Genomic DNA, 27581 nt, shown 5'->3' with positions numbered 1-27581 from the left:
AGCTATGTTACCATACACCCACCCCTACAAAGTTCTTTACCAGGATTGCTGGAAGTATAAACTGGATCTATTTTATGAAAGGAAGGAAGCTACAAAAAAAAGTGTCAAAAATCCAAAAAATCAAATAACCAATAAGATGATACAATAAGAAATACTAATATTAGAATCCAGGTAAGTCCTGAATGATGAAAGGTATCTAGGGTGCAGGGGTGAAATCCAGCAGGTTCTGACAGGTTCTCGAGAACCGGTAGTGGAATTTTTGAGCAGTTCGGAGAACCGGCAAATACCACATCTACCTTTAACATCTGAGCCACACTCAAGGGCAGTTTTGCACCAGTATGTTAAAAATGATTCAACACTACTGGATTACTTCGGTAAAGTGGGGGGTAGGAGCATTCCACAGGGCAGATGCCATCACTGAGAAGGCATGCCTCAATGAGATTGTTCCAAGGAAGGGATCTAGAACAGTGGTTCCCAATCTTTTCTATACCCTGCACCCCTAGAATGTTTCTGATATATTCTCATACCCCTTACAAAAGTAAATAGTTATATGAATATAATTATGCATATACACTATAATTCTGAAACTTCTAAACCTAGATTTTCGCACCCCTTGGAATATCATCTCGCACCCCCGGTTGGGAATCTCTGATCTAGAACATGCTCACTCTGTTGGAATATATATATATGAGAGGCAGAAATCACTATAGACAATTGGTCCTATAAATAACTTAGCCCTATGCCATTATAGGTGATAACCAGCACCTTGAATTGCACCCAAAAGCCTTCATGGAGCCAGTGCTGTTTGCAAAATAGATGTATGACCAAGTCTACTTGCACTGTTGAATCCTAAACCAACTGTAGGTTCCAGAGAGTTTTAAAAGGGTAGCTCAAGGCACAAGTCTGAGAGATGACTAAGTCATGAGTGGTAACAGAGAGCCAGGGTGGCGCAGTGGTTAGGGTGCAATACTGCAGGCTTCTTCAGCTGACCGCAAGCTGCAGTTCAGCAGATTGAATCTCACCTGGCTCAAGGTTGACTCAGTCTTCCATCCTTCCAAGGACCCAGATTGTTGGGGGCAATATGCTGACACTGTAAAAACGCTTAGAGAGGGGTGTAAAGGCACTATGAAGCGGTATATAAGTCTAAGTGCTATTGCTATTACTAAGCAGTGCTTCCAGGTCCAGGAATGGGTACAGTTGGTGAGCTGAATGGATGAAGTTCAAAGGCAATATTGGTCCTGATTTAAACTGCATATGAGTAAAAAGGCTTTACAGGTAATTTGTCGTGGAAACACAGACTGAACTTGGGACTTGCCAAAAATTCAACTAGGGCATTATAGGTAGTGAAAAACGGCCTCAAATATTTACTTAGGAAAGGGGGAGGCACACCCTGAGAGCAGAATCCTGGCACTGCTTATTAAAATAAATTCAGAGTCGCACAGATTTCTTGGGAGGAGGAGGAGGAAGAGGAGGAAGCCAAATCTGGTTTCCATTTATAATTCCACAAATGAGAGTGTGATGGCGGCCCCCTCTAGCTTCTTGACACGTGTCTACTAAATGCATAATTAGGAACGCGTAGTTTGCAGCTTAGGGCGAAAAGCGCCAGTCTTTCCTTCCGCTGCCATTTCTCCACAATGTGCGAAATGAGCACAAGTACCTTGGAATACAATCAGGCCATTTGTCAGGAATGTAAAGGATCGCTTTCGGGGGGGGGAGAAGATCTGGCTGAGATTCCGATTTAAGGACGGCGCGGGGAAAGAGAACCGGGAGCATCAACTCCGAGAAAGGACAAAAGTCGCGGAGGGAGGCTCGTCAGCCCCTCCCTTCATTCGGTCCGTGGCTCTCTATTGGCTAGGCGCCTCTGGTCTCCATGGAAACGAAGGACTGGTGCCTGGATCAACACGCTTCTTGGGAAAGAGGGGGGGAGAAAGTCGATTGTGGAGAAGGTAAGAGGTGGAAAGTAATCCCGTCGGACCTTCCTCTGGGTTTCGTCAGAGCGGTGCAAAAGGTAAAAACCAACACTCGCAGAAGTGCGGCCCTTGCACACCTTTTAAAGAGACCGAGTGGTTTCCGTGGCACAACCTATGCACTGGGCAAGCATAGGTCTCCTGACCTTACCTGCTCTCCCCCCCCCCAATCCCGATCGTGTGTTTTCTGGACGCAACAGTTGCGGAAAGGAGAAAAGGTGTATGACCCGAAGCTAGGAGGGCGGTGAGAAGGTCTTTTGGAGATGTTGTGCCTCTTCCTCTGTTCCTGAAGAACTTTTGTAAGTGAATATATGATCCTCAGTTTCCCACCTGTAGATCCACCTTGAATGCTTCATCTTTGATTTTTCAGATAACTCTGGGAAGTTAACAAAGGCAGGGCATGGCAGTGTGTCATGGATTTGGGAGGTGGGCAGTAAGAAGAACTAGGGAGCAGAAAATAAATGGTCTTAATCACATTGTTAGAACCATCCTGGCATGAAATTGGAAGTGCCATGCTGTAAATTTGTGTAGGTTTTTCTGATGACCACATCAGAAATTTGTCTGAAATCATACCATTTTGGTATTTTAGTGTTCTGGGTAGGCATTGTAAACATCCTACATTCATACTGTGACTGTATATGAACCGTAAGAATTCATCTTTTGGGGTTGAGAAATAAGTGGTCAAATATGTTAGTTAAAATTAGTTCAGCTAGTTAACTAGAATTAATTTTAAAAGCTAGTTAAATGGAGAAAAGGGCATCGGAAGATGTGAAGTAAGGGTTAATCCAAGAGCAGCATTTCTTCACTTGCTAAGGTTTTTGGCCTTCTGCTGATATTGGCAGCAACACTACTATTGTATATGATGCCAAAAATGTTGAAATTATAATGTATGGATGCAGGTTGTTGATCCACGTTTCTTGAACTTTGGACAGGTAAACTCTACAGTTGGAGATGTAAAAGGTTGAACTGGAAATATGGCCTCTTCCATGGTTTTACAATTCTTAAATTGTCAGAGCATCAAGCCATTGTCTGCTTGGTATAAGCTTTCTATAACAAGCAAGAGCTATTAGAGTAAACTTTTTTGATCAGTTTTCTGGATAGACATTAATGATGCCAGTCTTTTGGCTAGGATATCCTTGAAAGTTTGATAGGTTGGGTTTAAATTTAAATTGATTTAAAATAGGTTTAAATATGCAGTATTGTCAATAAGAGCAAGCTTGAAAATAGTACTAGGGCAAATGTCGATCTTCCTTTTTTATTGTTGCAGAATGGCTCACTGTCAAGCTGAAAATGTCATCAAGAACATCATCCGTGAAATAGGGCAAGAATGTGCAATAAACGGACAAAATGTAACAGAAACTCTGGTGGCATTCATGGTAACAGCATAAATAATCAATCTTCTCTATTTAAATTTGGGGTGCTTAGCTATTTTTAACTGGAGGTCCCTAGCTCGTTTTTGAGTGGTATGCTAGGACCGTATGAAAGAGTTTAAATGATATAAATGTTTAAATATATTAGTTTTAAAAAGTCAATATTAGCAGCCTGAATTAATTCACTACAGGACAAAGTTTTCTTCATTGAAGATTATGGATCTTAATCTAATACTTGATCGAGTGGGAGTTGGTAGATTCATATTTTTCAAATTCCCATTTAGGGAAGAGAAAATAACTGGCCCAAAGTCACCCATCTGGCTTCTGAAAAGAACTCACATTCTCCCAGCTTCTGAGCTGAATGTGACTCTTAGTGTGGGAAAGTAGTGACAGCTATTTAAAGTTTTTATCATTAAATGAAGAATAAAGCATGACACTCAGCTCCTATCAACCAGTGAAATAATAAAGCTTCATCTTTTTTCTGATGATTCTGTCTACCTAGTGATGAAACCAACATTTATTAATCTTTAACCAGATTGCAGTTCAAACACAAAACTAATTTACTGGTGTTGAATCTTCTTAATTTAAATATAAGATTTAAGTGTAAGGTTTAAATCAGGCATTGCTAATTACTCTTTAATCCTAAATAAGTGTAAAAGAAACAATCAGGAAACTTCTTTATCATTTTATAGGTGAAAGCTGTTGTACTGGATCCAAAGAATGGATTTAATGTGGATAAGACTCTAACAAAGGCTGATGTACAGAAACTTATTGAGGTAAGTACCTGCTTTGGAACTTATGCAAAAGGATTCTGTTCAGTTTTATATATGTTCAACAAAAACATGACCCTTTTTATTCTTGGGAGTGGTACACCAGAAAATTATTATTATTAAATTATTATTAAAAATTATTCTTAAAAAATTAAAAATCATGGGACTTTGAATTTGTGCAAATTTGGATGTGAGATTCCAGACTCTGTCATTATCTTATGATTGCTCGCTTCCCTTCACAAGTCCTTCATCCCATAGAGATTACTGTCTTCCCGCTTGCAGGAAGTATCAGCTGTAATTGCTGAAGTTGTAGTCATAAGCTTAAGAGGAAAGGGAGCAGTCCCAACCAGAAGCCCCATATAGTCATTGTAGTGATAAGCTGTGAGTGGTCTGCAGGCAGCACTAACATACGGGAGCAAAATCCAGATTCCTGCACAAAGGAGGAAGCCAGTTCGAGCTACATGAACAAATGGCCAACTCCCTTCATTATCAACCTAGCAAGTTGCTCTGAAGAAAAAGAAGGTTACAAATAAGACATAGGTTGCCTCATGAATGAACAGGCCCAGCAACATCTGTCACAACTAAGCTAAGAGAAGAGCAAATATTTACAGACTTCTATGAAAGAAAGAGAGAGGAAGTGCACCATTGCAGGATCATTTAAATATCTTCTTAAAATAATTTGATATCAATCAATTATTAGATTATTTTCTAACTATACATTGGAACTATTCCTCAAGACCAAGTCTGTGTGTAAAAATATAATGAAAATGTGGTTCATGTCAAGCCGCAAGGCCTGGGGCTTGTCACAGCGGGGCGGGCTGAGCGTTAACATGTTACATTCACTGTTTTCTGCCACAATGCTTTGAATTTAAAAATCATTCACATACAAACTGATTCTAAAAATAACTACACAAATCCAGCTTGGGCCTTTTTGAGGTGTGTAGGACATCCGAAGAATGAAGACATAAATTTCCAAATGAAGTAGAATGTTTTAAGGCAGATGGAAGTTGTCTTGCTAGAGATTTGAGTGTGTTGAAGAATTTAAAAGTTACATTTTTTTAATTTTTATTTGCATTTATACCCCGCCCTTCTCCGAAGACTCAGGGCGGCTTACACTATGTTAAGCAATAGTCTTCATCCATTTGTATATTATATACAAAGTCAACTTATTGCCCCCAACAATCTGGGTCCTCATTTTACCTACCTTATAAAGGATGGAAGGCTGAGTCAACCTTGGGCCTAGTGGGACTTGAACCTGCAGTAATTGCAGGCAGCTGTGTTAATAACAGGCTGTCTTAGCAGTCTGAGCCACCAGAGGCCCCTGAGATTTTCCTTATAATTCTAATCTGCTTTAGTAAAAAGAAGAAGCTGATACTTAATAGTGATGGTATTAATAAGAAAATACAACAATACAGTTTCTGTTGTGTTGATTTTATGAGATTTTAAGACATTGTCAGAGATGTCCCATATTGTTGTACTCATGAACTAGGTTTCTTTTTTTACCAAAATATTACATAAGCAGCATGCAGATATATATGAGTTTTGCCTTATGTTTCCATTGGAATAATGTTTGATTCCAGTATATAAACTTTGAGCCAACAGATGAATAAATGTTGCTAGAAATACTGTTTTCATCATTTGCAAGATAGCTTGAAATAACTTATTCCAACAGTATCTCTTTTCAGCTTTGTGTTGAGAGACTTCTTGATGTTAAAAATCCATCCTTGAACACAATTAAGATGCAAGTTTATTTTGATATGAACTATACAAATCGAGGTAAGCAATTTGTAAGTAAAGTTATATATTGTGAATATATTACTCTCGTAATGCATTCTCATTCATGCTTACATTAGGTTAAAATTTAGATTTTAATGGGGCTTCTTGCCTAGTATAGGGGTCTGCAAACTTGGCTCTTTTAAGGCTTGTGGACTTCAATTCCCAGAGTTCCTCAGCCAGCAAAGCTGCAGAGTTGGAAGTCCACAAGTCTTAAAAGAGCAAACCCCTGGCCTAATAAAACATCCATTCTTGTTTATCCAAATATTTATAATATTAATATCGAGATTAAAAGTAATTAATGTAATAAACAATCACACACACAAATGAAAGCAAGGAAGTTATAAATGAAGTGTCTTCAAATATAACCAACCTGTATTTTGCCTAGCATTAATAATCTTTAATTTAATCTTGAAATCCTGAAAACATTAGAAAGGTACGTGTATCTTTGTGGGTTTTACGCCACTAGTCATAGTCAATTTTATAGGGCGGTGCTCATCTCCATTTCTTTAAGCCACTGAGCCAGGGCTGTCTGAAGACATTTGTGGCCACATGGCATCATGCTGCAGCACAAAGCATTTGGGGAAACATGGAATACTATTAAGTTCCCATAGAAGTGGTACCTATTTATCTACTTGCATTTACATGCTTTCAAACTGCTAGATTGGGTGGAACTGAGACAAGTGAAGCAGGGGTGGGTTCTACTTACCTTTACTACTGGTTCGCAATGGGGCTGTGCGGGCATGCTCACTTGTTTTGCTCATGCTTCCTGATGATGTCTGGGTCAGTGGGTGGAGCCTCCCGCCGGTTTTACTACTGGTTCTTGTGAACCGGTCCAAACCGGGGGCAACCCACCACTGAAGTGAAGGTAGCTTACTCTGTCACATAGTGGTAAGATTTGAACGCTGGAGTATAGACCTTCTCTGATTTTTTTTTAATCCACTGAGGTACCATGCCTGAAAACATATCCTTACCAAATTGATAAAATAGATAAATTGTATTCCAATGATGCAATAAATTGGTTATGTGTAATATTATTCAATTTGTTTTAACGCAGTGAGGACCTACTGTGCGATTAGGATAATTTGGTAGGGTTAAAGTAGTATTGTAGCAAAATGAATATGTGGGAAGAGTTGATATGGGTACTTTTACTTACCTATAACTTCCTGTAAGTCTTTTTTGTCTCTCTATAGCTGGGGAATATAGCAAAGCATATAGCAAAGCTGGCTGGTGAATTCTAGGAGTTGACATCCACCAGGCTTAAAGTTGCCAAGGTTGGAGACCCCTGCTCAATAGCCTTTTGCTTTCTCTGTGATTTGAATTGAAAGTCTTAAGTGCTGGATGCTAAGGCCAGTGAGAGAAAGTCTCTCTCTGTGAAATATATATTGTGATACGTTAACCTACAGCTTGATAATAGAGATGGGAAAAGCTTTCATGCAATGGTTTTGTGCTTTCTCTTAGTTGAGTTAATTAAGGAACAGCATCGTGTTCTAGACTCCAGGCTTGCTCCTGTATCTAGAGAAATTACCGATAATCGAGCTCGTACCCGAGAAGAATTAGAAAGTGTTTATCGAAAGATTGTCAGCTATGTGCTGCTACGCTCTGGCCTTGGATCTCCTACAGACATCAAAGTCATTAGAGAGGCAACTGGTTAGTAAAATGTCCAAATATAACTTTTTAGTAATGTTGCATATAGTGATTTTACTAGAGGAGTTACTCGAGGAGATATCAGAAAAAAATAAATATCATTTTCAATGCTGTCCTCAGCTTAAGCTGGAAATACTAAAGGTTCTCTGCCTCTACCCCTTCCTCTGTCTCTATCTATCTATCCACACATTCACATATGTCTATATGTAAGCAATATAGCACTTTAAACTTATACACAGCTTCATAGTGCTTTACAACCTCTCTAAGTGGTTTATAGAGTCAGCAGATTGCCTCCCCTTGCATTGCAACAGCCGCAAAGAAACTATTCTCATCCTTTCTAGTTGCTTTCTGAAAACTAAAAATGGTTTCGTGGGAACAGAAATATTGCAGTAATGCAGAGCATATGCACCAAAACAAATTCCTTGTGTGTCCAATCACACTTGGCCAATAAATTCTATTCTATTCTATTCTATTCTATTCTATTCTATTCTATTCTATTCTATTCTATTCTATTCTATTCTATTCTATTCTATTCTATTCACTACATTCTATGGTGGTATAGGTGTCCTGTTTTAACATCCAGCTTCCAACAAGCAAAGTCAATGGAGAAGCTGAGCAGGAGGGACCAAATGGAGATTATGAGACCATGGGGTGCTATGACCCATAAGTTAGTATGATCATATGATGTTGACCACATCTCTTAGTGATGAAATTCCTGGTCCCACTTACAGTCAGTGCGGATAAACTATAGTAGTAGCCTGCTGTCTCATCACCACTGATTCAATTAATGGCAAACTGATGATTCTACACCCCAAACTATTGTGTGGCCTCTCCTGGTAGTTTCATACAGATGTTGAGCAAAGGAGGGATGACCAACCTCTGTAGCATCTTGCATATCAGAGGCCATCAGGTTAACCTCTTGATTCCCATTACCCCAGCCTGAAACCACCCATTCAGAATGGAGCAAATCCACTACAAATGGTGCTAACAATCCCCCAGTCCTAAAGATAATCCAGAAAAAAAATATCACCGATGTTATTAAAACCTGCTGAGGGATCAAATATGATCAGAAGGAGTACTTACCTTCATTGAGATCTTGGAGTACGCCATCCATAAAAGTGACCAAAGTGTCACATGCATATTCTAGTCTCAACTGTCACTGAAAAGATTCCAAATGCTTCTATGGTATTGTGACATTGGTCCACTATCACTAACTTAACATCCTTCACAAGTACCCCAGGGGTGAAATCCTACCGGTTTGGATCGGTTCGTGTGAACCACTAGGGATTATGGGCATCAGTTCGCTGAACCAGTAGTAATTACCCCTCCTTGGCCTCACCTACACCCGGCCAATTGCCGCTTACCTCTTTTGGCTGCTCGATATTCCACAGAATTCAATGTTAAATGCAGCAGAGAGAAGGTTAACTTTTCTCCCTCCATTCAGAACGGAGCTGCTGCAGCATGTCCCTTTAAGGTAGTCCCCAGAAAGGAGGGGACCAGGAGGGAACCACAAAGGGAGCAGCAGCTCCATTGTGAATGGAGGGAGAAAAGTTAGCATTCTGTCTGCCACAGAATTCAATGTTAAATGCAGCAGAGAGAATGATAACTTTTCTCCCTCCATTCATAATGGAGCTGCTGCAGCCTTTTCCTTTTAAGGTAGCCCTCAGCAGGGAGGGGAATGGGGGGAGCAGCTGGAATGGAGCCATTTTTATGAAAGGCAGGAAAATGGGGAAGGGGATTTTCCTGCCTGTCATCCATTCCTCAATCTCAGCACAGACTGAGGGGAGGATGGTAGGCAGGAATATTCCCCTCTCCATTTTCCTGCCATTCGCAACAAGGAGTGGCTGGGAGGGGGGGCAGTGAGGAGCTCCTCGATGTGAGTGATGTTGAGTTGGCCACGCCCACCCAGTCACATGACCTCCCCCAACAAGCCACGCCCACAGAACCAGTAGGGGAATTTTTTTAATTTCACGCCTGAAGTACCCACATGCCTCATTTTAACAAGATTGCTCAAAATTGGATTAGAATTTTGGGAAAGTCCTGGATCCAGGGATGACCTTTTCAGAAGATTTCAGTTTTGGTATTTCCTCCCTTCCCCAAGGAAGTGTTGACAATCTCCCAAGGTGATTATCTTTCCTCTTGATCTTTATAATTAACCAGGATGAACAGGGGTCCAAACAATAGGTGGTTAGGAATCAATCTAGACAGTACCTTATCTACCTCCTTGAAACTACAAGAATGAAAGGAATCCCAGATATGACAGTAGAATACCTTAGTTATCACCAAGGATTCTGCTTATGTGCAATCAAGTTTATAGCAAATACTGTATGATTTGATTAAAATATGATTTTATCAGTAAAATTATGTGCAAAATAGTCACAGTGTCCAGCAGGAGATATCTATGTTAGTTTCTCCCTAGTCAGTCACTGTAAACAAGGCTGGTCAAGGACAGCCTGCTAAATTGCTAATGCAATAATGGAGAAGTAGGCAACTTTAACTTCCCTTATTGTTAAACTTACCATGATCAGCTGGATTCACATCCCATCTTCTCCTACCAATGCTATTATTCCTTGTGTTCCATTTCCAAAGGAGCTCATAAATGAAGGAGCCAGTCAGCAGCAGCCCTAGAAAAGGACTACTCAGGCAATTCTGTTCAGCATTCCATTTGCCTTCTGCTACTAATTGTTCATTGGGCACTGCGTACAACTGCCTGCTACACAGCTGAGAATTCCCTAAGGGCTTTATGGAAATTTTGGGTTTTTTAGGCATATGGGACAGATCACTCAAATAGGTTCTCAGTCCCACGGAGATCCTGGATGAGTCACAATCAGCATGTGATTTGGGTCATGACAAAACTCTTCCATGGATCATCTAACCTCCATTCTGAAACAAACATTACATGCCTGGTCACCTATATGTGTTGAACCTATGAGCATTTGAAACAAGTCTATGGTTGCCATAGAGCACATAAATTCCTGGACATTGTTGGAACTGGCCTTCAGGTCAAGGCGATTAAAGTCGCCCAGCACTTAAAATTAGAAGTTGTCGACCACTAAGCCAGAACTCATTTTCAGGAGCTCCGGAAAGGATTTTTCTGGACTGTAGGACAATTGATATACTAATAAGTCTTCAATCTTGTCTTTACATTTGCACCATGAGATAATGGCTACTTAACTGATTTTTTCTGAAGCTCCACAAATATCAAAAATGTTCAATTCCAAACAGACATTTGCAGTATTTCAATAGCAGAACTCAAAAATGAGCAAGAATTATATTGTGCTAGGCGTAGGGTAGAGATTAGAGATGGTCTGTTTCCAAACAAGCATTACTGTTCTCCCTTGGAAGTCGGTGTTTTTTCATGATCTGACTCTTTGCATATTTAATATTTTACCAGCTGCCCTGCAGAGTGTATTTCCTCAAACAGAGCTTGCATCTTTCCTCTCTCTAAGTAAAAAAGAGAAAGAACAGCAATTGAAAGAACTCACCATGATTGTCACAGGAATTCGATTGTTCAACAGGGACAGTGGGAAAGGCGGCGAAGGCATTGATGACTGTAAGTGAATACTTATTTACTGATGTAAGTGCAGAATATATATACTTTTAACCAGTGGTGGGTTTCACAATTTTTACTACTGGTTCTGTGGGCACAGCTTGGTGGGCATGGCGTGGCTTGGACGTGGCTTGGTAGGCGTGGCAGGGGAAGGATACTGTAAAATCTTCATTCCCACCCCACTCCTGGGGGAAGGATACTGCAAAATCCCCATTTCCTCCCGATCAGCTGGGACTTGGGAGGCAGAGAATAGATGGGGGCGGGGCCAGTCAGAATTTTTACTACTAGTAGTAGTTCTACTCAAAATTTCCGCTATCGGTTCTCCAGAACTGGTCAGAACCTGCTGAAACCCACGTCTGTACTTAACCTACTTTTGAACATGTCAGAAATGTTCAGGGATGCTCAGAATTGTTTAAGAGCTTCAAGAGAGTTGCTTGAGATGACAATTACTTTTAATCCCCCCCCCCATGTTATTTTTCTCTGAGTATCCTCTGGAACAATGTGATCATAGGTTTTTTCAAAGATAGAAATTTGGCAGAATATTTCTTATCTGTGTCTAATTGATTTAAAGCACAATCCAAGGAGGTACATGACGTCCTCCTGCACATTCACCAATGGTGAATTTTCCTGTTACATTTAACCTTTTGAGTTTGTTGTAGAAATTATTGGAGAATCTCCTCAGCTTCTGGGGACACTTTCTGAAGCATGTAGGAGGCTATAGGGCAGTGATGGCTAACCTTTTCTGGACCGAGTGGCTAAAGCGTGTGCGAACCCCCAAAATGCAATGCATGCGCAGCCCCTGCGCATGCACCCCACGCATGCACGCACACCCCACATGTGCCCCACCCAGTGGTGGGATTCAGCCAGTTCGCACCACTTTGGGAGAACCGGTTGTTAACTTTCTGAGGAGTTTGATGAACTGGTTGTTGGAAGAAATCATTAGGGCAGAAAAACCGGTTGTTAAATTATTAGAATCCCACCACTGGCCCCACCCCCATGCAAGCACGCACCCCCCACTCCCCATGCATGTGCGCAGAGACCTGAAGACCAGCTGGCTGGCGGGAGGTGCGTGCGTATGTGCGGTGGAGCTGAACTGGGGCAACGACTCAAAAGCCCAAGTGTACATCTAAGGGATAGACAGTGCTCTTTGAATAATAATTTAGTCCTGGGCAGGTGAGCAAAATGTATTTTGCTAATTAAAGAAATGGAACTTTGATAAACTGTGTGTCAACAGTGCCAGCGATTCTGAATGAAGCTATCCCAGCAGCCAGCCATCATATAGACATTGAACTGCACGCTTCCCAACAACTAGCCTACCGATACACGGCCTTGATTGAAATGATGCACCAGAGTCAAAATGGTGACATAGAACTTGGGCAGACAATGTTGAAAGAAGCCCTCTACAATGTCAGACAACATGAAGCTTTCCTTTGCATTATTCTGGTAAGGTTCCATTATGTGTTGCGAATGCTTAATGTAGCTAAAACTGTCTTAGTGAAAGGTGGGCAAACCTTGAGTGATGGCAAATCACTTTTAGCTGAAATAAGAATGTACGACATTCTCATGTTCTCATTTTTTTAAAAAATAAAAAATAAAATGGTCCAATCTACAAATTATGTTTTTGTTTATTAAGCAACTCGGTATGGCTTTTATAATTTCCTACAAATGTTATGTCTGCCACCTCTAACATATATTTTCAGTCTGAAGTGATCACATGCGCACAAGAAGTTGAAATGATGCAAAAGGAATTCGCAGCTGAGATGGAACAGGTCAACAGCATTGTTAAGTCAAAAACGGCAGTGCCCACGTCTCTTGTTTATGTGAGTTTCTGAATTTCAAGAATATTCTGAAATTATAAGCTTTTATTTACCAGTTGATAGATTCACCCAATCTGTCTAGCAGGGTTTTTGAGCAGCACACAACTTTACTTAGATAACAGGCTATATTTAAAAGTTAATTAAAATCAGAATACTGATATCTAAAAGAAGCAACGTTTGATTGTCTGTTGAATTTCACTTTAGGAATATCTCTCCCAAAGATCTAGAAATAGTCAGCCAGCATACCAAGTCTCCACTTGCCTTTGTGGGGTTTTCCCATGTTTGAAAAGTTCTGATAAAAGCATTCATTGTGCTTGTCATTGGCTGCACTGAGGTTGTCAGGGAAAAGGTCCAAGTGAGAGTCTGAGAAATGAACTTTCAATGACATGTTACATTGCATAACTTGGTACAACATCAGGAAATCACTATTTCACAATAGCTTTCTGCCTACTACTTTTCCTAAAAGTTTTTGCAGGTGCTTTTGAATCATTGCCATGAAGCATTTCCAATCTCACTTAGCACTTCATCAAGTGTGTCCAATTTGTCGTGTTTTATTTGATTTTATTTTTTTTAAATCCGAGGAGCTACAGAAATATCTTTCTTAAATTTAGCATCAGTAAACCTGGGAAATGTATTCTTCAAGTAACTGAATCCAATTGCAATTTTATTCATTGCTTTTACTGAGTTTTCATAAGCCTAAATTTGATGTGGAAAGGAGAAAGGAAAACTAAATGTCACATTTTCTGGAGACCTTGGTACAGGCAACTCCTCATTATGTGCGACAGGCCCTCATTCCAGATGGTAAACTGGTATTTCACAGCATTCTTTCTGTTAGAAGTGATTCATATTGTGCTTTTTAGGCAGAGGTATAATTTTTGGGGGCTTCCTCCAATCATAGAAACAGAGAACAGCATAAGGTGTGAATCCTCTAACGGTCGTGTTAAAAGTCTAACACATACTCTACAACAAATGTGAGTAGCCCAATTCCCCAGTTCTTACGCTGGTCATTCACTTTACAACCAAAATAATGTTCACTGCATTTTTTGACAAGTTTTGTTTCGGAAATTTAAATATTAATTCTTCACACATATAACAGGATGAATTACACCGTTTTGTGGCATTGTTAATAAGAACACTATTACAATCAAATATTTAACTTGAATACAGAGAATGTATACTTAAAATGCTCATATTGTGAGCTCTGTACCAGACTGATAAGGAATTGTTCTGCAGGCAGAGACTGGGTTCATATTTAAACATGTCTAAACACAACTCAACCTGCACAGTGTTATTACAGATTGTTACAAATATGCTAACATAGCTAAAATATAGTACTATAATATTACTAACTAAACTTACTGACTTGTATCTCTGCTTTTTTTTATTTTATTTGAATTTATATCCCGCCCTTCTCCGAAGACTCAGGGCGGCTTACATTGTGTTAAGCAATAGTCTCATCCATTTGTATATTATATACAAAGTCAACTTTTATTGCCCCCAACAATCTGGGTCCTCATTTTACCTACCTTATAAAGGATGGAAGGCTGAGTCAACCTTGGGCCTGGTGGGACTTGAACTTGCAGTAATTGCAAGCAGCTGTGTTAATAACAGACTGCATTAGCCTGTTGAGCCACCAGAGGCCCTTCCCTTTTTATTCAGGTTTTTGAGTCAATTTTTTTTTATTTTATTTTTTTTTTATTTTATTTGCATTTATATCCCGCCCTTCTCCGAAGACTCAGGGCGGCTTACATTGTGTTAAGCAATAGTCTCATCCATTTGTATATTATATACAAAGTCAACTTATTGCCCCCAACAATCTGGGTCCTCATTTTACCTACCTTATAAAGGATGGAAGGCTGAGTCAACCTTGGGCCTGGTGGGACTTGAACTTGCAGTAATTGCAAGCAGCTGTGTTAATAACAGACTGCATTAGCCTGTTGAGCCACCAGAGGCCCTTCCCTTTTTATTCAGGTTTTTGAGTCAATTTTTTTTTATTTTATTTTTTTGTTTACATTTATACCCCGCCCTTCTCCGAAGACTCAGGGCGGCTTACAGTGTATAAGGCAATAGTCTCATTCTGTTTGTATATTTTTACAAAGTCAACTTTTATTGCCCCTAACAATCTGGGTCCTCATTTTACCTACCTTATAAAGGATGGAAGGCTGAGTCAACCTTGGGCCTGGTGGGACTTGAACTTGCAGTAATTGCAAGCAGCTGTGTTAATAACAGACTGCATTAGCCTGTTGAGCCACCAGAGGCCCTTCCCTTTTTATTCAGGTTTTTGAGTCAATTGTCTTCTCGCAATTGTTCCTTTGTCTTCTAGTGGTCTTGTTTTTCCAATTAATCAAGATTAGGGACAGGTCATTCAACTCAGTGCTATCCAGAGTACTAAATGATACTCTGTGGGTCAAGTCCCAACATCTTACATTGATGTTGGTCTTTTTGGATTTAATGGCAGTGTTTAATACTTTCAATTAACAACAGATATTGCTATCTAGGTTATAGGCCCTGAACATCATTGGCTAAGCATTGCATTAGTTCAAGTCTTCTTTGTCTTCCAGTTCTTTTGCAATGGCGATATCCATTGGGGATTAGTTCTAGCTCCTATTCTGTCATCCTTTATGCTCTTATTTATTTAATTTCTGTTTCTATAACCATCAACTCCTGTATAACTGGTTGGATAACTGAAGTTTAAAACAATATAAGTAGTCCTTGATTTATTATGGCAATTGGAACTGAATCTCACGGCTATTAGGCAAGGCCACCATCAAACCCAAGCCCAAAGACAACACAGAGAAATCCAGTAAAGTCTTATCCTTTATTTCAGGGGTCTCCAATCTTGGTCCCTTTAAGACTTGTGGACTTCAACTCCCAGAGTCCCTCAGCCAGCAAAGTCTTAAAGGGACCAAGGTTGGAGACCCCTGCTTTATTTGCTTGCATCTAATGGACAGTATCTTGCCAGACTAAAGCTTTAACATTCAAACATACTAGATGTATCTTTTCTGCAGTTTCAATATCTTGCCTTGTGATAAGCTCACTTTGAACCCTTTTAAGGTGCTTATAGCAAGCGCACAGATATTCACTTAATGAGTATTGAAGCCAATGGACTTGATAGAAAAGCTGTAGCTTTATTGATGCAGGCTCTGGTTGTTTCTCAATTTAGATGATTGCAATTGCCTCTTGGCAAATCTTCTGTTTCCTGATCCTAATCCAGAACTGAGTCATTTGGCCTGTTCTGCACCTTCTGCCTTCAGCTCATATTTTATTACCCTGTAGGGTTCTTCACCAGCATCCTGTTCAAACCAGTTTAAATGTGTTTAGAGCCTACTGGCACAAACTCCCAGTATCTCTCCATTCTTAATTCTGTTCATATATTACGTCCCCTGTCCAGAGTCTTCTTATTGTTCCTCATTCCAGAATCATGATGTCAAAGCTTTCAAATACTTCATCTTGTTTTCTCAAATTGAATTTTCCCCAGAACTGTCATTTGCAATTACCGTATATACTCGAGTATAAGCTGATCCGAATATAAGCCGAGGCACCTAATTTTACCACAAAAACTGGGAAAAACTATTGACTCGAGTATAAGCCGAGGGTGGGAAATGAGGCAGCTACTGGTCAATGTAAAAAATAAAGATAGAGCCAAGTAAAATAACATGAATATTTATTTGAACGAAAAACAATAAAAGTGCAAAAGGGGGAAGGAGGATTCCCAGCTTTAGAAAATTTAGAACTACGCCGCCTTTGGTATGACCTGAGCATAGCTCATAAAATTATCTGCTACAATGTACTTCCTATCAATGACTACTTCAGCTACAACCACAACAATACACGAGAACACAATAGATTCAAACTTAAAAGTGAACCTCTCCAATCTAGATTGCAGAAAATGTGACTTCAGTAACAGAGTTGTTAATGCCTGAATGTGCTACCTGACTCTGTGGTCTCTTCCCAAAATCCCCAAAGCCTTAACCAAAGACTATCTAGTATTGACCTCACCCCATTCCTAAGAGGTCTGTAAGGGGCGTGCATAAGAGCACCAGCGTGCCTACCGTCCCTGTCCTAATGTTCCCTTTAGTTGTATTCCTTTTATGTATTCAATTCATGCTTATATTTATATAATTATTTAATATGTATTTGACAAAATAAAATGAATGAATGAATGAATGAATAGAATAGAATAGAATAGAATTTTTATTGGCTAAGTGTGATTGGACACACAAGGAATGAATGAATGAATGAATGAGTGAGTGAGTTACTTCAACAACATTGTCTCACAGAAATTGACAATACAACTGCAAGCATGAAAATGAGTCCTCCTTTAGCTTCCAAGGGACCAGGGTGCCTCTGAAGGTCAGTGCTCTAAGCACTAAGAACCCAGCACAAATCTAAGCCTGTATGCACACCAATAGTGAAAATACCCTGCACAGTGTCTCTTGGCAGAGAAGGTTAATTTTCATAGACGTTGGGGTGGCTCTTTTTTTTTTTTTTTTGGCAGGGCAATAAGGGTCTCTAATATCATTAAACCCAAGTGTGAGGAAAAAGACAGCAGCTAAAATGTTAAGGCCAGTTGTGTGACCTTCTCCAATACAGTTGGCCTGGCTGTTTGCCAAAACTTAAAACACCCTCCCATCCCCCCTCCCTGCTAAAGCTTCTTTCTTAAAACAATTGTGGTCTTTGCCTTTCATTGTGCCAATCGACTTTAGAAGTCTGTGTGTGTGTGTGTGTGTGTGTGTGTGTGTGTGAGAGAGAGAGAGAGAGAGAGAGAGAGGGAGGGAGTGCAAAAGGGGGAAGGAGGATTCCCAGCTCTAAACAAAGGGGAAATCCCGGAATGCCAGCGAAAGGCGGTGCTCACGTTCCTCCTCCCTTGCTCAAAAGCCCCAACATGATATTGGAATTGGATGCCATTATATACCTGCTGAGGGGATAATTTGAATAACTTGAAAGATATAAAAGCTCTAAACATATTTGTTTAAAAATCTAAAATCTATACTTAAAATAAATGAATATAAAGTAATAAAGTTCTTTAAAGTTGTAATTCACTTTGCTGCTGAAAAAGAAAAGAAGCTTAACACCTTAAATGGTATTTATTAACTGAAATATCATCAAATCAAATATATAATGAGGTATATTATAATGACCTTTGTTTTCAGAAAGAAGCATGATGGAAGTTTTTCAATAAAGGGGAAATATAGAAAAACTTAGTGTCATGCTCATATATCATCTTTACAGATGTTGTTAACACTATACTATGGCAGCATATGATGGTACAATGTTTCAATCAATTTCAGGATGAAAACTCATCAATGAGGAGGAGGAGTATAATTTATTAACCTTGTATGATATCAGTTTCTCAAGGACTCTAGAAGGACCCGAGGAAGAAATCTCTGCCCCTCCCACTTTCCCTTTCCAACCCAGCCTTCCAAGGGGACCTTTGAGGAGAAATCTCTGCCCCTCCCACTTTCCCTTTCCAAGGCAGCCTTCCAAGAGGACCTCTCGAAAAGAGCGAAAGCTTTCTCCTGGCCGTTTACCACCACCACACCTCCACGCCGCCATCCTAGGCTGGGTTAGAAACAAGGAGGGGAAGTTCAAGGACCACATCGATGGCACGAGCTCAGATTGCCGGCTGGGGATGATGGGCGCTGCAGTGCGATCTCGGGAGAGACTAGGGGAAGAAAGAATGACTGTTTCCCACACCCTAGGATTGGGGAAAACATTGACCCCCCTTAGTTGCGGAGAAGGGTTGCGCTTCAAAGCGGTCGCCTCCATCCATCAATCCATCCTTCCTTCCTTACTTCCATCCATCCATCCATCCTTTTTTTCCCAGCGAGCGGTGCGTGTGTGTGACATGCAAGCAAGACGCCTCACGGGCGTGTGTGTGTGTGTTTGTGGTGGGGTCTCGCCCCAGCCACCCACCCACTCGCTCCCTTTCCCTCTTGGGCGTGGGCTGTTCCGTTCGCCCTGGCCTCCGTCCTCCGATCTCCTGCGCTGGGAGGCGGCGGCGAGCCAGCGGCGGGCAGGACTTTGGCAAGGAGGAAGGTGGGAGGAAGCGGAGCTGCCGGCTGTGGGGGTTGAGGCGTGCAAGAGGAGTGAGCGTGGAAAGGCCTTTTGTGTGTGTGTGCGTGTGTGCGCCTGTGTGCCCTAGGGAGGAAGCGGAGCTGCCGGCTGTGTGGGGGTTGAGGCGTGCAAGAGGAGCGCGCCTCCTCCTCTTCCTCCACGCTCGCTCCTCTTGCACGCCCCTCAACCCCACCATCCCCCACCCTCTCCGCGCGTGAAGGTCACCTCCTCCCTCTTCCAGGCGGCGGCGGCGGCTCCGGCTCCGGCTCCGAGCGGAGCGCCACAGCCGGCAGCTCCGCTTCCCTCCCACCGGTCCCAGTCCAGCCGAACGGTGAAAGCGGAGCGCGCCGCATGTCGCCACCGCTCGCTGGATTGGGACCGGCTTGGTCCGCGCGGGCGGGAGCCGCCAGCCTTCTCGGCCGACGCCACCGCTCGGGAAACCTCCTCCTCAGCCGAGAAGGCTGGCGGCTCCCCGCCCGCGCGGACCTGTTAAGCGGTCCCAATCCAGCCGAACGGTGAAAGCGGAGCGCGCCGCATGTCGCCACCGCTCCGCTGGAGTGGGACCAGTGCCAGGGAAGCGGAGCTGACGGCTGTGGCGCTCCGCTCGGAGCCGCCGCCGCCGCCGCCGCCGCCTGGAAGAGGGAGGAGGTGACCTTCACGCGCGCAGAGGGTGGGGGATGGTGGGGTTGAGGGCCCTGCAAGAGGAGGGAGCGTGGAGGAAGAGGAGGAGGCGCGCCTCTTGCACGCCTCAACCCCCACAGCCGGCAGCCCCGCTTCCCTCGCTAGGGCACACAGGCGCGCACACACACGCACACACACACAAAAAGGCCTTTCCACGCCACCTCTTGCACGCCTCAACCCCCACAGCCGGCAGCTCCGCTTCCTCCCACCTTCCTCCTTGCCAAAGTCCGCGGTGCCCGGTTGCTCGCTGGCTCGCCGCCGCCTCCCAGCGCAGGAGATCGGAGGACGGAGGCCAGGCGAACGGGAACACTGCACCACCAGGGCTTCCCGCGCCAATGCACAGCCCGCCAAGTTTGCGCCGTCCGCCCACCAGACACGGGAATGGGGGCGGCCTGGGGCGACAAATCCCGCGAGACCTCGGCGGGCCCGCTCCCGTCCCTCCCATGGAGTCCGTTCGGTACCCCTCCTGTGCGGGTTCCGAGCGTGAACTCGAGTATAAGCCGAGGGGACGTTTTTCAGCACAAAAAACGTGCTGAAAAACTCGGCTTATACTCGAGTATATACGGTACATTTGCTGCATATCTGCCCTCTGTGTAATTTGCCAACCAAAGAATAGTTGCTCAACTATTGTTATGTTGTTAGTTGTGAAGTTGTATCCGACCCACTGCGACTCCATAGACAATGTTCCTCTAGGCCTTCCTGTCCTCTACCATCCTCTGGAGTCCATTTAAGCTCATGCCCACTGCTTCAGTGACTCCATCCAGCCACCTTGTTCTCTGTCGTCCCTTTCTTCTTTTGCCCTCAATCTTTCCCAGCATTAGGCTCTTTTCCAGTGAGTCCTTTCTTCTCATTAGGTGGCCTTTTTCATGATGTGTTGTGCATATAAGTTAAATAGGCAGGGCGACAGTATATAGCCTTGCCGTACTTCTTTCCCAATTTTGAACCAATCAGTGGTTCCATGTCCAGTTCTTATTGTTGCTTCTTGACCTGCATATAGGTTTCTCAAGAGTCTGATACTCCCATTCTTTAAGAACTTGTCACAATTTGTTGTGATCCACACAATCAAAGGCTTTAGCATAGTCAATGAAGCAGAAGTAAATGTTTTTCTGGAACTCCCTAGCTTTCTCCATGATCCAGCATATGTTGGCAATTTGATCTCTAGTTCCTCTGCCTCTTTGATATCCTGCTTGTAATTCTGGTAGTTCTCGATCCTGCTGGAACCTAGCTTGTAGGATTTTAAGCATAACTTTACTAGTATGTGAAATGAGTGCAATGGTGCGATAGTTTGAACATTCTTTGGCATTGCCTTTCTTTGGAATTGGAATGTAAACTGACCTTTTCCAATCCTGTGGCCACTGTTGAGTTTTCCAAATTTGCTGGCAAATTGAGTGTAGCACTTTTACTGCATCATCTTTTAAGATTTTGAATAGGTCAGCTGGAATACTGTTACCTCCACTAGATTTATTGTTGCTCAGATTTCCTAACACCCATTTGATTTCACATTCTAGGATGTCTGGCTTGAGGTCAGTAATAATCACATCTTGGTTATCAGGGATGTTAAGCTCCTTCTTGTATAGTTCTTCTGTGTAATTTTGCCATCTCTTCTTAATCTCTTCTGCCTCTGTTAGATCCCTGCCATTTTGGTCTTTTATCATATCCATCTTTGCATGAAACGTTCCCTTCATATCTCCAATTTTCTTGAAGAGATCTCTGGTCCTCCCTATTCTATTGTTTTATTCTATTTCTTTGCACTGTTCATTTAAGAATGTATTCTTATCTCTTCTAGCTATTCTCTAGAATTCTGCATTCAACTGGGTGTATCTTTCTCTTTCTCCCTTGCCTTTTGCTTCCCTTCTTTCCTCAGCTATTTGCAAAGCTTCCTCAGACAGTCATTTTGCTTTCTTGCATTTCTTTTTCTTTGGGATGGTTTTAGTTGCTACATCTTGTACAAAGTTACAGTGGCACTGTAAAAGGTTATTTATGACCATTTTTTACTTATGACTATTGAAGCAAATCTGTGGTCACATGATCAAAATTCAAATGCTTGGCACCTGGCATATATTTGTGACAGTTACAGTGTCCCAGGGTCATCTTTTGTGAATTTCTGACAAGCAAAGTCAATGGGAAAGCCAGATTCATTTAACAACTATGCTACTGACTTAACTCTGGCAAGAAAAATCATAAAATGGAACAGAAATAACTTAATAACTGTCTTGCTTAGCAATAAAAATTTTGGGTTCAATTGCGGTCGTAAGTCGAAGACTACCTACATGCATCGCATCCACAAACGCACGACTTACATACATTTTTGCTGGACATACCTTATAATATACAATTGCGTACAAAATAAGTTCTGCATACTTTTGACAAATGGACAATACAGTTTTGCAGCTGTTATAGAAACATATTTTTATATGTATCTTTTTCCTTCTAGCCTGCATTTATTGGACTTTCTAACCTTTGGACCAGTTTTCAAGATGAAATATTGGTGCTCAGTTTCCTCAATAATTTGACCGTCAGTCTCCAGCAGTTCTTAGAAACCCACACATTAATCTTTCCTGAAGAGTTGATAATGCCTCTTCTTGAAGGCCTTGTTATCAAAACTGATGAAGAAAGGTTACTAAAAAATGCTGGTAAGTAGGAGTAAATAAAATCTTAAGTTGTTGCATATTCTTTGCAATTGTGAAGTTTTTTGGGGGGGAAGTAGCAGTCCTCATGTCCTTAGCCATATAATATCAAAAATCTCTCGTATCGTCGTAATTTTGTAGACAAAATAACATGTTTTTCACTCATACTTTTCTTACACTATATTGATATTTTAAGGAAATATTGACAACATAACTCTATATGGCTTAAGTTGGAAATTTGGTTCAGGATATAAAAAAATGATTGTGAACTTTTTGTCCCTCAGGGAGAAGGTAGTGCAATGTTAAATATGAAAAATGAGCACGAAATAGAAAAATGTATTTAGCCTCCTCTCAGCTGCCCTGATCCACATTTGTACAAAAGAGCCTTCTTTCTTTCTTTCTGTATCCGGACTAAATACTTATGTTTCAGTTTAGGCTCAAACTACTCCAAACTAGCTGTTCTGCACATGTATGATCACATCTCTTTTGAAGATATTGATGAAAATATCTCAGGGAATACTACAGACCCTTAGGTGTCCTGTACTGGCTAATACTTTAATTTGTATTCTCAACTTACTCTTTTTAGATGATAAAGTAAATCCTGCTGATTTTGTCAAAGAAGAATGGTTCTTTCCAGAAAGTACAATTAATTTTAGCCAACTGCTGCTTCAGTATCATGGGTTTTGTGCATACACTTTTGCTGTTAAGGATGGCCTTCTCATCCCAGGTAATTATAGATAATTCTTGCTTTAAATATAATATATTTAAATATAATAAAAATATAATATATTTAAAGATCAGATCTATATTTAAATATAGTATATTTAAAGATCAGATCATATGAAATGGTTATAAATGGAAGACAACGTTATCTAGGACAGGGGCCTCCAACCTTGGCAACTTTAAGCCTGGCGGACTTCAACTCCCAGAATTCTGGGAATTGAAGTCCAGGTTTAAAGTTGCCAAGCTTGGAGACTCTTGATCTCTAGGACACTTCTCAGATTCATGAACATGATATGAATGAAGCATGATAATTGCTTCCTGATGCTATTTGCTGTGTAGCCACATTATATTAGGTGTCTCTCTGTCTCCCTCTTTTTTCCTCTTCTCTCCCCCTCTTCTTTTAAGAGCACAGCTGAAAAACAGGGAGCAGGGGGGAACACAGTATAAAAGTTGGGCTTATTTTTTTAAAAAAAGATCCCTATATTGCATGCTTTCTTCATTCAAAAGTTAAGAAAATTATGTTTAGAGTCACACATGGTGAATGTTTTGTGCTTTTTATTTTTTAGGAAATCCTTCTATTGGAGTCTTGAAACATAAGGAGAGATATTATTCTTTTAATTCTAAGGAAGCTGCATATGCATTTGCCAAGTGTCCAGATAAATATATTAAGATGATAGCAGAAAAAGCAAAGGAATGTGCAGAACTTATTCAGCTACTTGAGCTTCACCATCAGTTTGAATACCTGGCTCCTTATTCTCAGGTGCTCCATTATAGTCTTCAATGATTGATTTAAAGAGGCACTGCTGGAAAACACCGGTTCTAGGAAGCCGACTAGAACAGGGGTCTCCAACCTTAGTAACTTTAAAGCTTGTGGACTTCAACTCCCAGAGTTGAAGTCCACAAACCTTAAAGTTACTAAGGTTGGAGACCCCTGGACTAGAATATCTCTCAAAGCAAAGATAGAATTCGGTGCAATTGGTGATGTCTGCACTATTGGCAGTGAATTTAGCTCTGCAGACTTCCCAATTTGAAATATGCTAAGCGATCGCTTACTGATATTCTTCTCAGTCAGGCGAAATGAGAAGAAAGCAGAGTGAGCCATAACTACCAAAAACATTTTCTTAAAAAATTCAGATTGAGTTTCTGTGACATTTATCCAAAAATTAAGGAAAGGGGATGAAAATAACATTGTTTGTTTTTATTCTTGCTGTTGTTCCAGTTTAGAGCTAAAGACAAGCATTTACTACAGCCAATCTCAAAATGTGACATCAGTACTCAGACTGACACCCATATTTTGCCACCAACAATTGTGAAGAATTATGAGTGGAATGAATGGGAGTTGAGGAGAAAAGCCATCAAACTGGTCTGTATTCTAGCCTGATAACTGAACTAAAAGGGCTGGAATTTTTGTCCCACAATCTCAGGTGGCCCGTTAATTACTGGAATTCCCAATTTTCCAGTTGAATAAAATATCTAGTTCTTGTAGGCTCTGAGTTTATGAGACAAAACATTCAGATTATTAAAGCTGGGGCCATGACTGATTATTTGCAAGAAATGTGAACCACAATGATTAAGAATAATCATTTATACAGTGTGCAGAACAGACTTTTTATTTATTTATACTCTATTTGAAATATTCTCTGCAGCTATGTGAAGCTCTGAAGCTTTTAAGTTTAATTTTAACAGTGTTTGAGCTCCAGTTTAAAACAATTTTCTGTAAGTTTTCCATAAGATCTGATATTGTTTGCTCTTACACTACTTTAATTTTTAAGTGTTTTTAAAAAGTAAACCTTTTGAATTTTTGTAATGGAAAGGCAGGATACAGGTACATTTAATAAATTAACATGGCATAAATTGCCCTTGTTCTTTTTAACATGTAAGGAGAAAGCTATGCTAATTCAAAATGATACAGTACGTTTATAAGCCAATGGATTATCAAGAATGAAATCAATCTTTATTTTTAAATTGGAAACTAGAGAAGATTGAGGGAGGCTCTTGAATCTATATTTACTAGTAGATAATAGTTCAACTGGAAATTTAATTCATACAGATTTGACTGAGTTAAACAGATGCCTGTTCTGACTATTACAAAACTATTACTTTGCCTTGACTATTACAAGAGAAAAGTCTAGACTGTCCCAATTTTAAAACAGATAGGAATCTTCTCAAAATGATTATTTCCTGTTAACAATCTAGTTGACCTAGATTTATAGTTACAGTTTATGTATTAGCTTTCAATTCCTGGCATTCTAGCATTAAAAAAAATATGCAGTGAATCCATATAATTTCAAGAGCGTGATTTTGCTTAGTTGCATATCTTTTTCTGTGTTCAGGCTAACTTGCGCCAAAAGCTAACTCATTCAATGCAAACTAACCTCAGTCATATGAGAAGGGACAACTGCAGCCAAGTATACTTGTTGAAGGATTCTGGCTCACAAACTAAGCGAGAGAACAGTAGCAATGTACCAAAGCCACAGATTTTCCTAGCTGGTCTTCGTGGAGGAACACCCCCAACTACTCGTATGACCAAAGTGAATTTAACTAGAGCAGTTGATGAAACATAATTTTGTTGTTTAAGTGAAAAACATTTCAATAAATTAAAATGTTTAAAAATGTAAACAAGTCTCCCATTTTTTGATTGGAAGGTTGGACATACATTTCATGAATAGGAACAGAGGGGGAAAAAGCTCCTAATATCAATAAGAAGATGCAGCATAAATTATTCAGGGCCAGACCTGTCCCTCTACTACGATAGGTAAAGGTAAAGGTAAAAGTTCCCCTTGCACATTAGGGTGTGGTGCTCATCTCCATTTCAAAGCCAAGGAGCCAGCGCTGTCTGAAGATGTCTCCGTGGTCATGTGGCCAGCATGACTAAACGCCAAAGGTGCACAGAACGCTGTTACCTTCCCACCAAAGGTGGCCCCTATTTTTCTACTTGCATTTTTTACGTGCTTTTGAACTGCTAGGTTGGCAGAAGCTGGAACAAGTAACAGGAGCTCACCCTGTTATGCAGCACTAGGAATTTGAACCGCTGAACTGCCAACCTTTCGCTCGACAAGCTCAGCGTCTTAGCCACTGAGCCACAGCGTCCCTCCTACTACGATATCCTGTATTAAGTGATAATTTTATCAAATATAAAGATACACTGCATCTCATCCACTACACTTAAGTTTCTTATTATTTATTTCTTGAGTTTTCAAGCTGCTTATTCTCTTAACTATTCTTCCCATCTCTTGTATGAAATTGATTAGTCTAATTTTTTTAAAAATCATCCATTTTGTGCACACCTTTGTCATTTTCTCAGCCCTCTTCATAGCAGTACATAGCTCTAATTATCGCAGTGGAGTTAGCTGATAGCACTGTTGGTCCTTAGAACAGGCCTGCACAAGGAAAGGGCCACATTGATAAATGATCACAGGGCACAAAGGAATAATTGGCATATTGATCAGCGATTTGATGATTATCAGAGCAGCAGGGCCGGAGTTGAAGGCGTGGGTGTGGCCTGCGGGTGTTGGAAGTGCTTGGCAGTATATCAGGGTGTGATGGATCCTTTCTTTTTTTAAAGAAAAACAGTTAAACAGTTAAACAGTTTTAAACAGTTAAACAGTTTTCCAGATGATTCTTCACTATTACTATAGTAACTTTATTCATCTCTGAGGAAGCAGAGACACTAATAGCCTAATACTGGTGATGATGTTTGACAATAGCAAATTTAGAGTTTTAAAGAAAGCTGGTGGGCTGCTTGTTGTGTAGGCCTGCTGTAGAACCTTGAAGTCCTGCAGTGACTTTATATATGTATATATCTTGGTCGGTCATGTTAAATCTCAACCTCAGCCACCAATTAATCCTATACACAGACATTGTGGGGCAGAAAAGGCACATTTATTAATGTAACAATAAATGGAAAACATGCTACCAGCACATATGTTGCTTAGAGGACATCACTTTTATACAGCAGACTGGGAAATAGAAAAAATAAAAATCCCAGAACAAGGCAGTGACAAACTATTTACACGCTGTTGCCAAGAAAACCATGAATGTGTTAACATAATTACTAGGACCTGAATTTCAAGGACTTTACCATTAGGATGCAGACCAGGAGTGACTGGAGTGGGCAGGCAAGAGTTAAAAACCACAACAGTTTAACAAAAACCAAAAACTAATTTTAGTTTAATAAAAACCAATGCCTCAGGTGTAAACAATCCAAGATGAATGACTTACACTGCAGGAAAGCTCATGCCATCACAGTATACATCTGCCTAAAAGTGCTCCAGATCAGTGTTTCTTAAACTTTTTGCTCTCAGGACCGCCTCCCATTTTTAAAAATTATGGAGGACACTAAAAAAGCTTTTGTTTATATGAATTAGATTTATTGATATTTACATTAAAAATTTAAATTGATGCATTTGCATAAAATTTTTTATTGAACCATGTAAAATTAACAGTAGTAAGCCCATTAGATACTAACATATTTTTCATGAAAAACCTTATAATTTTAACATAATAATTACAAGTGTGACATTGTTTTATGTTTTTGCAAATATCTTCAATATTTGGCTAATAATTTTGATTTAGTGGACAATCCTCAGGCTACACTAA

At 40.6% G+C, this 27581-nt stretch overlaps 1 protein-coding gene across 2 annotated transcripts; it reads left to right on the top strand.

Annotated features, from left to right (window-relative positions):
- The first annotated feature begins 1802 nt into the window (after nt 1-1802).
- On the top strand, nt 1803-25546 carry CFAP206 (cilia and flagella associated protein 206). Of its 2 annotated transcripts, none has more exons than XM_058175427.1 (13): nt 1803-2008; nt 3235-3343; nt 4030-4113; nt 5793-5883; nt 7342-7530; nt 10922-11080; nt 12312-12520; nt 12778-12897; nt 22067-22265; nt 22846-22986; nt 23549-23742; nt 24202-24345; nt 25316-25546. In XM_058175427.1, the coding sequence occupies exons 2-13, from the start codon at nt 3236-3238 to the stop codon at nt 25544-25546; spliced, it is 1869 nt and encodes a 622-aa protein (XP_058031410.1). In that variant the 5' UTR covers nt 1803-2008; nt 3235. The 2 variants fall into 2 exon arrangements, with proteins under 2 accessions (XP_058031410.1, XP_058031400.1); XM_058175417.1 differs by lacking the exon at nt 1803-2008 and adding an exon at nt 2132-2266.
- The last annotated feature ends 2035 nt before the right edge of the window (nt 25547-27581 follow it).

Source organism: Ahaetulla prasina, chromosome 1 (genome assembly GCF_028640845.1).
Source record: "Ahaetulla prasina isolate Xishuangbanna chromosome 1, ASM2864084v1, whole genome shotgun sequence".
NCBI classification, from domain to species: Eukaryota; Metazoa; Chordata; class Lepidosauria; order Squamata; family Colubridae; genus Ahaetulla; species Ahaetulla prasina.
The sequence above is the reverse complement of the archived record's forward strand: the minus strand, read 5'-3'. Positions and strand labels throughout refer to the sequence as shown.

What these genes read in the sequence shown, in the direction of transcription:
- CFAP206 (XM_058175427.1), top strand. Translation starts at nt 3,236, where the DNA reads ATGGCTCACTGTCAAGCTGAAAATGTCATCAAGAACATCATCCGTGAA. An exon ending in AGTCATTAGAGAGGCAACTG is followed by an intron (nt 7,531 to 10,921) that starts GTTAGTAAAATG and finishes ATATTTTACCAG; the next exon opens with CTGCCCTGCAGAGTGTATTT. An exon ending in CTTTCCTTTGCATTATTCTG is followed by an intron (nt 12,521 to 12,777) that starts GTAAGGTTCCAT and finishes ATATATTTTCAG; the next exon opens with TCTGAAGTGATCACATGCGC.